Here is a 15,519-nt window from a genome sequence, read left to right on the forward strand (position 1 = left end):
TAAAAAAAAAGTGTGACGCTCGAAAATTCAACAGCGAACGGCACTGGCACAATGCGCGAGATGACTGATTATTTTTCGAGGATGCTAATAAAAAAAAATGATGAGCTGAATTGTATCCTTGACTCTGGTTATAAATCAATTATTAACATATATATAGAAGAGTGAAAATCTTAAATTCGTTTGCCTCAATTGATAATTTCTCAATACATCGATAGATTTTATTCTTATTTTTTGGCTTGCTATAGAAACCACCCGAAGCTTTTCTAACTATAATACTAAACAAAATGGATATTAACCCTCTTCAAGATTCTTTCCAAAGAGCAATGAACCTGTCAAGATCACCAGGTGCTGTTTCCACTTCACCTACTCAATCATTCATGAACACTCTACCCCGTCGTTTGAGTGTCTCAAAGCAACAGAAAGCCCTTAAACCATTCTCTACAGGTGATATGAGAATCCTTCTACTGGAAAATGTCAACCAAACTGCTGTTGACATTTTCAAGGACCAAGGTTATCAAGTCGAGTTTTACAAATCCTCTCTACCGGAAGAAGAGTTAATTGAAAAGATTAAGGATGTACATGCTATTGGTATTAGATCGAAAACGAAGCTAACTGCCAATATCTTGAAGCACGCTAAGAACCTAGTCGTTATTGGTTGTTTCTGCATCGGTACAAATCAAGTTGACCTTGATTATGCTGCAAGCATCGGTGTTGCCGTGTTCAACTCTCCTTTCTCAAACTCTAGATCCGTCGCTGAACTAGTCATTGCTGAAATCATCTCCCTTGCTAGACAATTGGGTGACAGATCCATCGAATTACACACCGGAACATGGAATAAGGTTTCTCAGAAATGTTGGGAAGTCAGAGGCAAGACACTTGGTGTTGTTGGTTATGGTCATATTGGTTCCCAGTTATCTGTTCTTGCCGAATCTATGGGTATGCATGTATTATACTACGATATTGTCACCATTATGGCTTTAGGTACCGCTAAGCAGGTTTCTACGCTAGATGAGCTTTTGAACAAGTCTGATTTCGTTACTTTACATGTTCCAGAAACTCCAGAAACCAAAAACTTATTGTCGGCCCCACAATTTGCTGCTATGAAGGATGGTGCTTACGTCATCAATGCATCCAGAGGTACTGTTGTTGACATCCCATCTCTAATCCAAGCTATGAAGGCAGGTAAGATTGCTGGTGCAGCTTTGGATGTTTATCCAAATGAACCAGCAAAGAATGGTGCCGATGCATTCTCCGATAAATTGAACAACTGGACCTCAGAATTAGTTTCACTGCCAAATGTCATCCTTACCCCACACATCGGTGGTTCCACTGAAGAAGCACAAAGTGCTATCGGTATCGAAGTTGCACATGCTTTGAGTAAATACATAAATGAAGGTATTTCCGTTGGATCAGTAAACTTCCCAGAAGTCTCCTTGAGATCGCTAGACTTGGACCAAGAAAACACTGTGCGTGTTCTATACATCCACAAGAATGTTCCGGGTGTGTTGAAGACGGTCAACAACATTTTATCAAACCACAATATCGAAAAGCAATTTTCCGATTCCTGTGGTGAGATTGCCTACCTGATGGCTGACATTTCAGATGTGAACCAAAGTGATATCAAACAAATCTACGATGAATTGGATAAGACTTCATCAAAGATTTCCATCAGACTTCTATATTAGAGTATCAATTGTTAGCAATTCAACCATGACCAAAAATTGATAGATTTTAACTTTAGATATCTTTATCGTTATATAAAAGATCTAAACCACTTAATATAAGAGAAAAAGGTTACAATATCCGTGAGATAATTATGCTTTAATGAAATGGATGGGCTCAGATATGGGCGATTGTCCTCATACCGTCATCATATATATTTGTATAAAAATTTCTGCATCATACCAACTATTTAATAAAGTATCATGAGAAATATCTTGAAATACCTTGAAAAATCTGAAATAGCAAGGTTAAATAACATATGCAGACCCTGAACCCTGGTTTCCACAATAACAATAGGCAATATTCAACTAATAACAGAAAGGCCCAACACTGCTTTATATTATAGTATTCAAACAGATTACCCGGCCCACTATACCACACTCCACTTCTTTATGGTGGCAAACCTTTCTTACGGGCTCGGGTCCAAAAATCCAACTGGCCCAGGGAGACTGGGAACCTATACTCTCAAGTAACATCAAAGGAAGGATTAATTAGTAGTGTTACTGAAAGTATGATAATACTAATGATCAAAGCTGTCACCGGTACTATCTAATTGTGTTCTAAACAGTTGACAAATAAATACTCGCTGCTGACAAACCAGTACTTGGACCGGATTGAAAGTTATAACAATTGAGAAGAGATCTCCCCTCAATTCTATCACAGTAATTCGAAACACTCGCAGTTATTGTATAACAGGTGTCGAATATTATTCTAGTATTGAATAGAGTTTCTCAGGCAAGGATTTGGAAATATATTAAAACTGTTTCAGCGAGAACAAATTTTTGAAAGAGATTACGATCAAAAAATGTCATTAACAACTGCTGCTCCATTGCTAGCGTTATTAAAAGAAAAGGATGCGGAAGTTAAAGCTTATGCATTACAGAGCATCAATGAAGGTGTAGACCAATTTTGGTCAGAGGTTTCCAACGATCTTCCTGAAATTGAAGCTCTTTATGATGACAATGGTTTCCAAGATAGAAAGATGGCTGCACTGATTGCATCAAAAGTTTACTACAATTTAGGTGAATATGAATCGGCAGTTAAGTATGCATTGGCTGCTGAGGAGAAGTTCGATATTGATGAAAAGACACAATATGTCGAAACCATTGTCTCCAAGAGCATTGAGATGTATATCAAACTCGCCACAGAAATTTACAACAAGAGTGGTGAGCAAGTCAATTTGGACCCAAAATTAACTATTGTGTTTGAGAAGATGATGACTAAGTGTACTCAAGCGAATGAATACAAGCTGGCTTTAGGTATAGCTCTTGAGGCCTTTCGCTTAGATGTCGTTAAAAGTATATTACAGGAGAGATTAGGTGAAGATCAAGAAGGTGGCTCAATGAAATTGATGAGCTATGTTCTGACAGCAGCTACAACTACTGTTTTTAACTCGAAATTCAAAGATGAAATCCTCAGATTACTATTTGATCTATTGATGCCATTAAAGAATGCTGACTACTTCATAACATCCAAAGTAGTCGTAAACCTAAATGACCCTGAGTTGGCTACACAACTTTTTGAAAAATTACATGATGAGGAACAAATTGAAGTATCATATCAAATTGCCTTTGACCTTGTGTCTTCCGCATCCCAACATCTTTTGGAGAAACTACATCATAATTTGAGCGAAAGAAGTTATGATTCTGGCCTTCTAGAAATTCTGACTGGTATACCGACTTGTGATTACTACAATACTTTCTTATTAAATAAGAAAAATATTGATATCAGTTTGTTGAATAAATCCAAATCATCCCTTGACGGTAAATTCTCATTATTCCACACTGCTGTCAGCGTTTCTAATGGTTACATGCATGCTGGTACAACTGACAACTCTTTCATAAAAGCAAACTTATCTTGGTTGGGAAAAGCACAGAACTGGGCTAAGTTTTCAGCCACTGCTTCACTCGGTGTTATTCACAAAGGTAACTTAATTGATGGTAAGAAGGTTATGGCTCCATATTTGCCAGGTAGTCGTTCATCTTCCAGATTTATCAAGGGTGGATCTCTGTATGGTCTAGGCCTAATTTACGCTGGTTTTGGTAGAGATATCGTCGACTACCTGAAAACTCATCTTATTGAGAATAGTGGTACCACTGGAGATGAAGATGTTGATGTTCTACTTCATGGTGCTTCGTTAGGTGTCGGTCTGGCTGCTATGGGAACAGCTAATAATGAAGTTTACGAGGCTCTAAAAGACGTGCTATATAACGATGTTGCAACATCTGGTGAAGCTGCCGCATTTGGTATTGGTTTAACCTTGTTGGGAACTGGTGATGAAACTGCCATCAATGATCTATTCACTTATGCACAAGAGACTTCTCATGGTAACATTACTAGAGGTTTATCCATGGCTCTTGCTTTGATAAACTATGGCCGTCAAGAACAAGCGGATGAACTCATTGATAAGATGCTTGCTAGTGAAAACAGCTTAATTAGATATGGTGGTGCGTTCTCGATTGCACTTGCATATGTCGGAACTGGTAACAATAAGGTAGTGAAGAAACTGTTACATCTTGCAGTTTCTGATTCTAACGATGATGTCAGAAGAGCTGCAGTCACTGCATTAGGCTTTGTCTTACTGCGTGATTATACAACTGTTCCAAGAATCGTGCAACTTTTAGCCGAATCACATAATGCTCATGACAGATGCGGTGCAGCTTTTGCATTGGGTATTGCATGTGCAGGAAAAGGTCTACAGGCGGCAATCGATGTCTTAGAACCAATGACAAAGGATCCAGCTGATTTTGTGCGTCAAGCGGCCATGATATCTCTATCATTGGTTATGATACAACAGACTGAAAAGATGAATCCTAAAGTTGCTTCCATAAACTCTCACTTTTTGAGTGTGATAACCAACAAGCACCAAGAAGGTCTAGCTAAGTTTGGTGCTTGCGTCGCTCTTGGTATCATGAATGCAGGTGGACGTAACGTTACAATTCAACTCGAGAATGCTGAAACTGGTACTCTCGATACTAAGTCAGTCGTTGGTCTTGCCATGTTTACTCAATTCTGGTATTGGTTCCCAATGGCGCACTTCTTATCTCTCTCCTTTACTCCAACAACAATAGTTGGTGTGCGTGGGTCAGACTTAAATATTCCTAAATTCGACATGAATTGTTACGCTAGAGAGGATGTCTTCTCCTATCCAAAGATGTTTGAGGAATCTGCCGATAAAGAAGTCGAGAAAGTTGCCACTGCCATTCTATCTACAACAGCAAGGGCCAAGGCGAGAGCCAAGAAGACTAAAAAAGAGAAGGATACCAATGAAGATGACAAGAAAAAGAAGGAAAAAGATTTGAAGAAGGAAGAAACCAAGAAGGATGATGCTAAGAAGGAATCAGAAGCAGAAGAAGACTTCAACAAGAATAGATACTCCTCAAAGCCTTACAAGATCGAAAACATGTCTAGGGTACTACCACAGCAGCTGAAATACGTGCAATTCATCAAGGAAGAGAGATTTACACCTGTACGCAAATTTAAAGGTACCAACGGAGTTGTGGTTTTAAAGGACAACAAACCATCCGAACCCGCAAGCATAATAGAAACAGTAAGGCAAAGCAAAGACGTAAATGCTCCTTTACCAACCCCATTTAAGGTCACGGAAGAATTAGACTTCGAGAAGATATAGTTTTGCTTTACCGTCCCTGCCTCTCACGGACAGTGAAAAGTCCATATCATTACCGGTAGTTTGGGAGCAACTCCTCAGTTCCATATCATATATATAGCTGAAAAAAAAAAGAATTATACCACATTCTGTCACATATAAACTGTATAATTAGGATGTAATACATTTATCATCATCAAAGCATCCTTTCATCCTTGGCCATGGACTACAAAGGGAACAATGTGAGTGAGTCCCAGTATTGACCAGAAAGCAATTGATGATTAACCCACTTCTGCAAACATAGAACGCACGGAAGTCACCGAATAATAGCCATTATTGAGTCTTCCCATTGAAAATTTTTTTTTCAATGGTGCTTTCTTTTTTTTGCAAGAATTTTTTGCCAATTTGCTTAGAAGGATACGTAGGTAACCTAAATATTAATTAGCTCAGCTCATCGCAAGTGAAAACCCTGATTCACTATAGTATTATCAAAAAAGTATATAAGTAGTTAATACAGGCTGCAGGTCTATCAACATTGTAATTGCACCTTTTAACCATCGCACTCCCTCACTCCTATTGCTTGAGTTGGTAAATTAATCTTTTAGTTGATCGCAAAAGACAAATAACTGACTGGATAAAGCCTGAAGCATTTGATACCATTGTCAAATACGAAATAATTTATTCATCATACATTTATCGCTAAAGCCTATTATGATGCACAGAGTTGGTTTTAACGTTATCGGTAGAAGATCCTTTTTCACCGTTAATGCCAGACGTCAGGTGTTGAAATCCAGTTTCATGGGTTTAAAGCCCTTGCAACTAACGGCCCTTCTGCTTGCCGGTAGTGCCGGTTACTTGTACTTCATGAATGCTAGATCAGCTATTCATGAGTATGTCGTTTGTCCAGTGGTTAGATTGATTACTCCTGACCCAGAAAACGGTCACAAGTTGGGTATATGGTGTTTCAAATGGGGTCTTTCTCCAAAGTTGTACTTTGATAAGGATCCTGAATCCCTACACGTTAATGTTTTCGGTACCACCATGACTAACCCAATTGGCTGTGCAGCTGGTTTAGATAAGGATGCTGAAGCCATCGATGGTATTATGCCAACTGGTTTCGGCTACATGGAAGTCGGCTCTGTCACCCCAGTTGCTCAACCAGGTAACCCAAGACCAAGATTTTTTAGATTGCCTGCAGATGATGCTGTTATCAACAGATATGGTTTTAACTCAAGTGGTCACGACGTTGTTTACAACAACTTGATGAAGCGTGTTAACAAGTTCTTAAACTCATACTTTGGCGACAAATCTATTGACAAACTATCTCTATACAAAGACAAATTGCTTGCTGTGAACCTTGGTAAAAACAAGAATGGTGACGAAGTGAAGGACTACTTGAAAGGTGTCGAAAAGTTCCAATCATTAGCCGATGTTCTTGTCATTAACGTCTCTTCCCCAAACACCCCAGGTTTGAGAGACCTTCAAAACGAAGCCAAACTAACTAACCTTCTATCTGAAATCATCACCAAAAGAGACTCTCAAAGCAATAAGCCAAATGCGTTGGGTAAACAAAACCACAAGCCTCCTGTTTTGGTCAAAATTGCACCAGATTTAACTGAACCAGAACTACAATCCATTGTTGAAGCTGCTAAGAAGTCTAAGGTTGATGGTATTATTGTCTCCAACACCACTATTCAAAGACCAAACACTTTGAAGACTCAGGATGAGACTTTGAGAAACCAAGTCGGTGGGTTGTCTGGTAAGCCATTGAAGCCATTTGCCTTGAAGGCCATGAAAGCCGTATCCAAATACGCCAAAGATTCTGACTTAGTCTTGGTTGGTTGTGGTGGTATTTCTTCTGGTAAGGATGCCATTGAATTCGCTAAAGCAGGTGCTACTTTTGTTCAACTTTACACTTCATATGCTTATGTTGGCCCAGCTTTGATTGCTAGAATCAAGGACGAAGTCGCTGAAGAATTGAAGAAGGAAGGTAAAACTTGGATGGAAATAATTGGTGAAGACAACAAATAATTTTAACTTATTGCCTTCATTTTGTCATGAACCAATAATATTCCGATTCGAAACATTTCCGCCGTCTAGAACAAAGGCAGCGGATAATATATTTGCATGTATGCAGTAAGTTCAACATTTATTCATATTTATTAATTTGTATACTAAAATTGTACGCTAACAACATAAGCGTAGTCATTATAATGAATAAAAGAAACAAATTTACTGGATGATATTCTAATACAAGAAGTGCATTAAATTTATCTAACATTATGACAGATTAACTTTTTGCAAAAGTTTTTCAAGGTTTTCTATCTATAGATCCTAAATCAATGGATAGTATTCCAAACCTATCTCCATATATCTTCTAATTCTTATATTTAACCACTATTTCATCAAATTTCGATGTCAGTTCTTCGTGGCTTTTGTTGAAACCATGGTTTGGAACGAATTGCTTTAGTTCAGATCTCAATTCCTCAGCCTTAGATTTCTCACCTTCCATAATGGCTAATGTAATTTTGTTTGCCAGGAAATTACCTTTATACAGCTGGACAGCTTCTAGGTTCTTACTATAATATTCAGATTCTAATAGATCGACAATTGATTGGGCTTCAGTAGTATTACCTTGTTGCAACTGCAAGTTCAACAATCCCAATTGAGATTTCCAAGTTGGGAAAGTTTGTGCTAACTCTTCGAAATGATAAAAGTTGGAACTAGAAGTGTCTACATTTGTGGCGAACTTAATATAAGATTCGGCTAGATTTATTATCAATTCATCTTCGCTCGACAAACTGTCAGCATTCGTACTGGTATAGTTTTCGAACATTGTAGATGCAGTAGATGCCTTATTGTTCAAGAGAGCCACTTCAATGGCCAGAAGCAATAGGTCTGGAACACCAACTTCGTTGCCTGAGTCAATACCTTCAACACATGTCTTTAGACTCTCTTCAACATCACCTTTAATAGCTTGTGCACTGGCCAACAAGTTCAAGTGGTACAAACAATTCTTACCTTTCACATGGGACTCCAACTTGCTTAGATCATGCTTCGAATCCTTCAAGAAGGTTTCATATAGAGCAAAAGCCTGCGACAAAGAATCGTCACCACCAGCCTTCAATTGACCCAAGGCCAGCTCGCTTCTCAATTGGTAGTACTTGATTGTGACATCCTCTACTTTGCCCAGCTTGGAAGCTTCTTCCAGTACTTTCTCATATAAGCCATTGTAAAAGCTCTGCTTAACCGTAAAATAATCCATTCTCGCCTGTTCAAATTTGCCACAGCTCCACCAACAATCTAGATATTGACTATAAAATGCAGTAAAACTTCAATATACTATCTTTAGGCCGCTCAAAACCACTCAGCAAACACCAAAACCACTTGAAGTTGTACTCTATTTCAACTTCAAGAAGGGACTGTACGGGATCGCCAAGCTCGAAGGACTGATTGCTTAACTACGGCGTTCATAGTGATATGAGTTTTTCAAGTTATATAGCTGATTCATGCATCTTAGTATAGGTACAGATGTTTTAGCAAGCCAATTGTACATCCTACGCGACCTATTTTGACTGATCTTGAGCTATGATAATATGCGCAGAGCATTTATGGAGCTAGTATTTGTTTCTAGAGTCGTTTTGAGCTCTTACTTGGGCATTCTTACACTGTCTTCTTCAAGGTTTAGTACTCTATATAGGGTTAAGGAAGGCCAAGAGTTTCAGCAACCATTTATGTAGTCCTATAGAGTTTACAATGCGCTGTGTATTGCACTAGGTTTCCCCTCCATTGAGACCAAAACGTTCTCACAGGTAACGTGAGCTCGACACTCTCCTATAAATGAAAGTATTCATTGATTCATACTGTAAGTGATGGATAGCTATACATCATACAAGCGAAATGCTTGAGTTGAACTTGTGGCGAATATGTCAAACCAGTTTACTGTAGACCTCTGCCTCTTTGACCTCGATGGAACCATTGTCAGCACCACCAGAGCTGTCGAGATGACCTGGAAGAAGCTTTGCGCAGAGCATGACGTTGATCCAGAAGAGCTATTCCGTTTCTCCCACGGTACTAGAACTGGTGAAGTATTTGCTAAATTCTTCCCAGACATTGACAACACTGGTAACAGGGCAGCTGTGGCATTCGAGTTGTCAATAGCCGATGATCTAAGTCTTATCTCGTTGATTCCAGGTGCCCAAGAACTACTGTTGAAATTAGACAAGAACACGACAGATGGCTCTGCAGTTGGTGAGCGCAAATGGGCAATAGTCACATCAGGATCACCAGAATTGACACTGTCGTGGTTTGATAATGTCTTAAAGGAAGTCGGAAGACCACCCGTGTTCATTTCTGGTGCCGATGTAGCAAAGGGCAAGCCCGATCCAGAAGGATACTACACTGGACGGAATCTACTATGTCAGAAACTAGGTCTTGACGCTTCTCATGCGAGGACAGTGGTATTTGAGGATGCTCCCGTAGGTATCATGGCTGGTAAAGCTATTGGTGCCATTACAGTGGGAATCGCAGGTACATATGACAAGGACTTATTGTATTCAGCAGGTGCTGACTATGTAGTTTCAGACCTTAACCAGGTGAAAGTAATTGAAAACACAAAAGGTGGCCCCATCAAACTGGAAATTGTAGAACCACTAGGTAAGATATAGACGAGCTTATAGTTGCCCATTAATATAGGAAATAAGAATAAATGCCTCATCCACGGAATATGAATTCATTCATACCCATTCCGTGGACATAAGTAAAATATACCTGGAGAGCCACGGAAACAGGGTTTCATGGGATACCAGCAGATATATCAACTATGACTAGTGTGATACTGTATTCTCAGGCTGTATCAGTTTGTGCTTCCTTTATTTTATCATTAATCAAGGTGTCCAAAACGAGGATAGTACAAGTGGTGGGATTCTAAGTGGTCTAAAAGCACTAAGCAAACTAGGATAATCGCTGGTAATTAGTGATGCAGGATGCTGCTCTGAATTGATCTAAGGTTTGTAGTCAAACAGTTTAGTCTAATAAAGGTAGCACGGCCCATAGCAATAATTAAGGGCATCGAATGCTTTCGTTAAGAAGCTGAACCCTTATAAATCTAACCACCAATCTTACTATAAAAAGCTATATAAGACATGGTGTTTGCTCATATATACCGGTTTTAAGATGTTCAGGCAGATAATAAAACTCAGACAACATAAGTTACAATATGTCAGACAGCAGGGAAATAAAAAAACCATGGTGGTTCAAAAAGGCCAAGGAATGGGCTGATGAGTTCTATACAAGGGATCAGAAACTAGAAGACTCTGATCGCCGTGATCTATCCAAAAAATACGCTACTATCAGTAAAGCTAGCGTAGTTGGCGCAGCAACAGGTCTATCAGCTGGTCTGGGAGGTCCCTACGCATACAGGTACTATACCACTGGTGCGCTGAAAGGTGTTAAACTGCCTAGGACAATCTTACTGGGTGTAGTCTCTATGGTTATTATGAGAAATGTTGCGGCAAAGATAGCCTGGGACAAAGAGTTAAAGAAACTGGATCCTAGCGGTGAATTGAAGCAAAACTACAAAAGTGCTCATAAGACAGTTGATGACGTCTCCTTGTCAGACAACAGCACTTCTGTTCAAAAGAAATATGGTATGATGAAATTCTTGAAATACAGGACGGCACCAAGGTGGGCTATGTATTTTGAAGGTACTTATCAACACCCCGACAGAAAGTTTCCAAACCCAGACCAGATGGTGCAGGATCTCAAAGGTAGCCGCAGAGCATTTCCACCGTTTTTCTCAAAGGCTGATAAATTTTGGCACCAAATAGACCGTAAGGATAATGATCATACATAGAGTGACCATACTACACATTATGTGATACAAGTCTGAATGAACAAAAGGTAGTTCAGATATAAATATTATATAGTACTATTCTTAATAATGGATGAGACAGTTACCAAAATATCTGACTATTAATTTTTGACCTAATATATACTGCAAGTTTAGTTGTAAATATAAATACTCATGACAGTATCCTTGCGACCAATAGATTCGGTAAGTCATGGAGCTTATGCTCTTCAACTCTTGTAATCACACATTACGTTATTAGGGTAGTTCAGCAATAATAAGACTTGAGCAGTGCCCCCATATATAAGTTCATTTGTTATCGAAACTATAATCAATTAACAATACAACGTGAAGAGTCCATACTAAAAACTTACTTTAAAGATTACATTGGTAGTTTCCCGACAATACTAGTTTTTAGGTGCTATTTGGATAATAAGGAACACTCTCAGAAAAGAAGAAGAATGGCAGACAATAAAGGTGATGTCAAGGCACCACCTTCCTGGCTAAACTCTCCAGCATTTCAGGAATCCTATCAGAAAGCCATAGAGTTTTACGAGAAAGACGAAGTCTTAGATGCTCGAGATCGGTTAGAGTTATCAAAGAAATATACCTCAATTGCTAGAGCGCAATTTATAGGTGGATGGGCTGGTTTCAGTGCAGTATTTATCACCCCATTTGCATACCGTTATTACAAGACAGGTGCTATCAGAGGAGTTAAAGTTCCTAGAAATTTTGTATTTGGCCTAGTTGCCATGGTTGTAAGTACCCAGCTTTCTGGAAGCATGATGTACAAAAAAAAATTACAGGAATTGGATCCTACAGGCGAGCTTGCCGCCAAATACGAGTCAAAAATTAACAAAAATAAACAAAGAAATCAATATGGAGATTTTGAAGCGGATGTACCTACTTTAATAGATGAGAACCAGAACCAAAATCCACCTTCGAGGTACCAGAAGGAATTCGATATGATGAACTTATTGAAAAATGGGTCTGCTCCCAAATGGGCTATGTATTTCTACACAACTTACCAAAACCCTAGAAGACGCTTCCCTAATCCTGTAGAGATGATGGATGAGCTAAAGAAAGCACAAAGACAACCATTGGCACCATTTTTACATCAGCGCGATCCATTTGGATTATTTAAGGACCAGAATGAGAAAAACGATGAAAAAAACGATGCCTATCCTAACCCGACAAAAAATGCGAAACCTGCTGATAATAACCAACTACCACTAGAACCACCAAAACCAGAACTATCATGGAATAAAGTTCGCCAACAAAATTCCGGTAAAGCTACCACTGCATGGGACAGAATAAGAAATGGGGAACACTTAAATGACAATAATGATGGATTTGATGATGATCTGGATCCGTTTGAGGAGTCAAAAAGCAATGTAGGGCCGACAATCAATAAACCGACCAAAGAGGAATTCAAGAATCTTGTTGAGCAAGAAAGAAATGGGGGTTCGGGCCTATTTTAAAGTGGTGACACTTGATACTTTATCTTAAAAAGACTATCATTATATTATTTTTGGGGATGATAAACTGTTAACTATTTTGATGAGTATACGCAATTATAATGAAAAATTTCATATTCTTTTATCAGCTATTCTATATCTTTTTTTGTATATAATTATTTACTTTCACATTATAATTCAACATGAAAATTATGGGCAGATTCTTAATTTATAAAATACTTAATACATATCAACGTTTAAATAGTGTAACTTGAAAACATTATCACATTTAGGCTAGGATGTTGTCCAATCTCTTCTCAGCCTTCAATTTTTGTAGTTGTTCCAAGACAATATCGACATTAACAGTAGCGTTCTTACCTTGTTGCTCCATAACATCTCTGTTTCTGATGTTGACGGAGTTTTCGTTCATTTCCGTTTCACCAACAATGAAGATGAAGTTGTACTTCATCAATTGACCGGTTCTAACCTTCTTTTGCAAAGTGTTACCAGTCAAGTCAACGTCAGCGTAGAAACCGGCATTGTGCATCTTGTCACGTACTTGTTGAGCGTACTCTTGGTACTTAACACCAACTGGAACAACCAAGATTTGACGAGGGGATAACCAGAAAGGCCATTTACCAGCGAAGTGCTCAGTCAAAATGGCAGTCATTCTTTCAACTGAACCCAAGATAGCACGGTGAATCATAACTGGTCTTTCATAGTTCTCGCTCTCTTCGGTATCCTTTGCCTTAAATTCTAGTTCAAATCTTTGTGGTAGTTGGAAATCCAATTGAATGGTGGCACATTGATGCCATCTTCTTAGGGCATCAGAAATCATGATATCGATCTTTGGACCGTAGAAGGCACCATCACCTGGGTTTAGTTCCCAAGCACCACCCCATTTGTTCAAAGCGTTTTCTAACTTCTTTTCAGCGGCATCCCATGTTTCAAGTTCACCAACATACTTTTCTGGTCTAGTAGACAATTCCATCTTGAATTCAAAACCGAATACACCGTACATAAACTTCAAGAAGTCGAAAATGTTTTCAATTTCTTGTTCGATTTGATCTTGAGTACAGAAGATGTGGGCGTCATCTTGCTGGAATCTTCTAACACGAGTCAAACCAGATAGAGCACCAGAGAACTCATTTCTGTGGATAACACCGAAGTCAGCAACTCTCCATGGCAACTCTCTGTAAGAACGTTCTCTAGCTTTGAACATCAGACAGTGACCAGGACAGTTCATTGGCTTTAGACCGAAGGTTTCCTTTTCAACTTCAAATGTGAACATGTTTTCCTTGTAGTTAGCCCAGTGACCAGAAGTTTCCCATAGCTTGGAGTTGTACATGTTTGGAGTAATAACTTCTTCGTAACCTCTCTTACGGTATTCGGATCTTAGAAGATCAACCAAGGTGTTATATATTCTGGTACCGTGAGGCAACCAAAAGCAAGAACCTGGAGACATTTCATTGAATAAAAATAGTTCTTGTTCCTTACCAATCTTTCTGTGATCTCTCATAGAGGCTTCAGCCAAGAATTTCAAGTGAGCGTCCATTAGCTTCTTGTCTGGGAAAGAGATACCGTAAACTCTTTGGAGAGACTCGTTGTTGGCATCACCCAAGAAGTAGGAAGAGGAGTTCTTCAATAGCTTGAAAGCCTTGATACGACCGGTGTGAGGAATATGTGGACCAACACACAAATCAATCAACTTACCACACTTGTAAACGGTAGTGGAACCACCATCTGGGATCTTGGTTTGAACCAAGTAAGTCTTAAACTTAGAGTAATGGAACATCTTTAGCAAGTCTTCCTTAGACATGACCAATCTTTCGAACTTTTGCTTTTCCTTGATAACATTCTTGGCAACACCTTCTAGATTTGGGAAATCAGCTTGGGAAATTGTTCTCTCTTCAGCATCCTTGTCTTCTTTCAAAGTGTCTTTCAAAGCCATTTCATAAAAGAAACCATCATCAGTTGGAGGACCTAGACAAATATGAGCACCTAGGTTACATTCGCAGGCTTCACCCAGAACGTGAGCAGAAGAGTGCCAGAAAACTCTTCTACCTTCGTCAGACTCAAAATCAAACAGTTCTAGCTTGATCTCTTCATTTTCCTTACCTTCAAATGGTCTTTCCAAATCCCAAAGATCACCATTCACCTTAGCAATACATAGTCTGTCAGCCAAGGACTTGGAGATTCCTCTAGCAATGTCCATTGGTGTGGTTTCCCAAGCAGTGGCTTCCTTCTTAGCACCATCCTTTAGAACTATGGTAATTGGAACACGAGGCATGGAAGCAACCTTTTCTTGGTATTCCTTCTGCAACTTTTCGAACAAAGCATTTCTTTCAGCAATGAAAGCTGGCTCTGGGTCCAAGTACAAAGAGGCCTTCTTATTGTTACCTTTCTTCTTCTTGTCGGAAACAGACAGGTCATTGACCTTCTGTGCAACAGCGTCAGCTCCAGCACTCATTATAGTCTTTTATAACTGTGTGTCTTTTTTTTTTTTCGACCTCTTTCCAGAAGCTTTAATTAAATCTGGTAAACGTGAGCAAAAACTGCACTTGAAGTGTCACTTAAAATCATCCAAATTGAATACTAACCGCCTCAATTCCGAAACTCCCAAAGAATTCTGGTTTCGTGGTACCAATTGCTAACTCTTTGACAGAATTTTTTGCAAAATTGCCTCGAACTCACCTGAGATGCTGGATGATCTTCACGCTAAATCAAAAATTTTTCACTTTTTCGTTGTTGGCGACCTCATCGCTACTCAGTCATACTTAGAGCAACCAAGAAGTTCTTTGCGCAGTAATTTCTACAATGTAGCACTGAATAACTGAGATAAGCAAACGTTCTATGAACTTTCCAGGATATATTGGTAGTCTTAT

At 39.0% G+C, this 15,519-nt stretch overlaps 8 protein-coding genes across 8 annotated transcripts; 6 read left to right on the plus strand and 2 right to left on the minus strand.

Annotated features, from left to right (window-relative positions):
- Positions 1-284: 284 nt before the first annotated feature.
- On the plus strand, positions 285-1,685 carry SER33 (phosphoglycerate dehydrogenase SER33; the record flags this gene model as incomplete). Its single annotated transcript, XM_449901.1, has 1 exon — positions 285-1,685. One exon carries the CDS (start codon positions 285-287, stop codon positions 1,683-1,685), a length of 1,401 nt encoding a protein of 466 aa, XP_449901.1.
- An 842-nt stretch (positions 1,686-2,527) lies between these two features.
- Positions 2,528-5,353, plus strand: RPN2 (proteasome regulatory particle base subunit RPN2; the record flags this gene model as incomplete). Its single annotated transcript, XM_449902.1, has 1 exon — positions 2,528-5,353. The coding sequence occupies one exon, from the start codon at positions 2,528-2,530 to the stop codon at positions 5,351-5,353; it is 2,826 nt and encodes a 941-aa protein (XP_449902.1).
- Positions 5,354-6,040: 687 nt separating this feature from the next.
- URA1 (dihydroorotate dehydrogenase) lies at positions 6,041-7,360 on the plus strand (the record flags this gene model as incomplete). The annotated part of the gene is made up of 1 exon (XM_449903.1): positions 6,041-7,360. One exon carries the CDS (start codon positions 6,041-6,043, stop codon positions 7,358-7,360), a length of 1,320 nt encoding a protein of 439 aa, XP_449903.1.
- Positions 7,361-7,706: 346 nt separating this feature from the next.
- On the minus strand, positions 7,707-8,594 carry SEC28 (coatomer subunit epsilon; the record flags this gene model as incomplete). The annotated part of the gene is made up of 1 exon (XM_449904.1): positions 7,707-8,594. The coding sequence occupies one exon, from the start codon at positions 8,592-8,594 to the stop codon at positions 7,707-7,709; it is 888 nt and encodes a 295-aa protein (XP_449904.1).
- Positions 8,595-9,255: 661 nt separating this feature from the next.
- GVI51_M12881 (uncharacterized protein) lies at positions 9,256-9,996 on the plus strand (the record flags this gene model as incomplete). Its single annotated transcript, XM_449905.1, has 1 exon — positions 9,256-9,996. One exon carries the CDS (start codon positions 9,256-9,258, stop codon positions 9,994-9,996), a length of 741 nt encoding a protein of 246 aa, XP_449905.1.
- Positions 9,997-10,547: 551 nt separating this feature from the next.
- Positions 10,548-11,183, plus strand: PUP1 (PUP1 family protein; the record flags this gene model as incomplete). The annotated part of the gene is made up of 1 exon (XM_449906.1): positions 10,548-11,183. One exon carries the CDS (start codon positions 10,548-10,550, stop codon positions 11,181-11,183), a length of 636 nt encoding a protein of 211 aa, XP_449906.1.
- Positions 11,184-11,638: 455 nt separating this feature from the next.
- GVI51_M12925 (PUP1 family protein) lies at positions 11,639-12,658 on the plus strand (the record flags this gene model as incomplete). The annotated part of the gene is made up of 1 exon (XM_449907.1): positions 11,639-12,658. The coding sequence occupies one exon, from the start codon at positions 11,639-11,641 to the stop codon at positions 12,656-12,658; it is 1,020 nt and encodes a 339-aa protein (XP_449907.1).
- Positions 12,659-12,923: 265 nt separating this feature from the next.
- Positions 12,924-15,104, minus strand: THS1 (threonine--tRNA ligase THS1; the record flags this gene model as incomplete). The annotated part of the gene is made up of 1 exon (XM_449908.1): positions 12,924-15,104. One exon carries the CDS (start codon positions 15,102-15,104, stop codon positions 12,924-12,926), a length of 2,181 nt encoding a protein of 726 aa, XP_449908.1.
- Positions 15,105-15,519: the final 415 nt, after the last annotated feature.

Source organism: Nakaseomyces glabratus, chromosome M (assembly GCF_010111755.1).
Source record: "Nakaseomyces glabratus chromosome M, complete sequence".
NCBI lineage: Eukaryota > Fungi > Ascomycota > Saccharomycetes > Saccharomycetales > Saccharomycetaceae > Nakaseomyces > Nakaseomyces glabratus.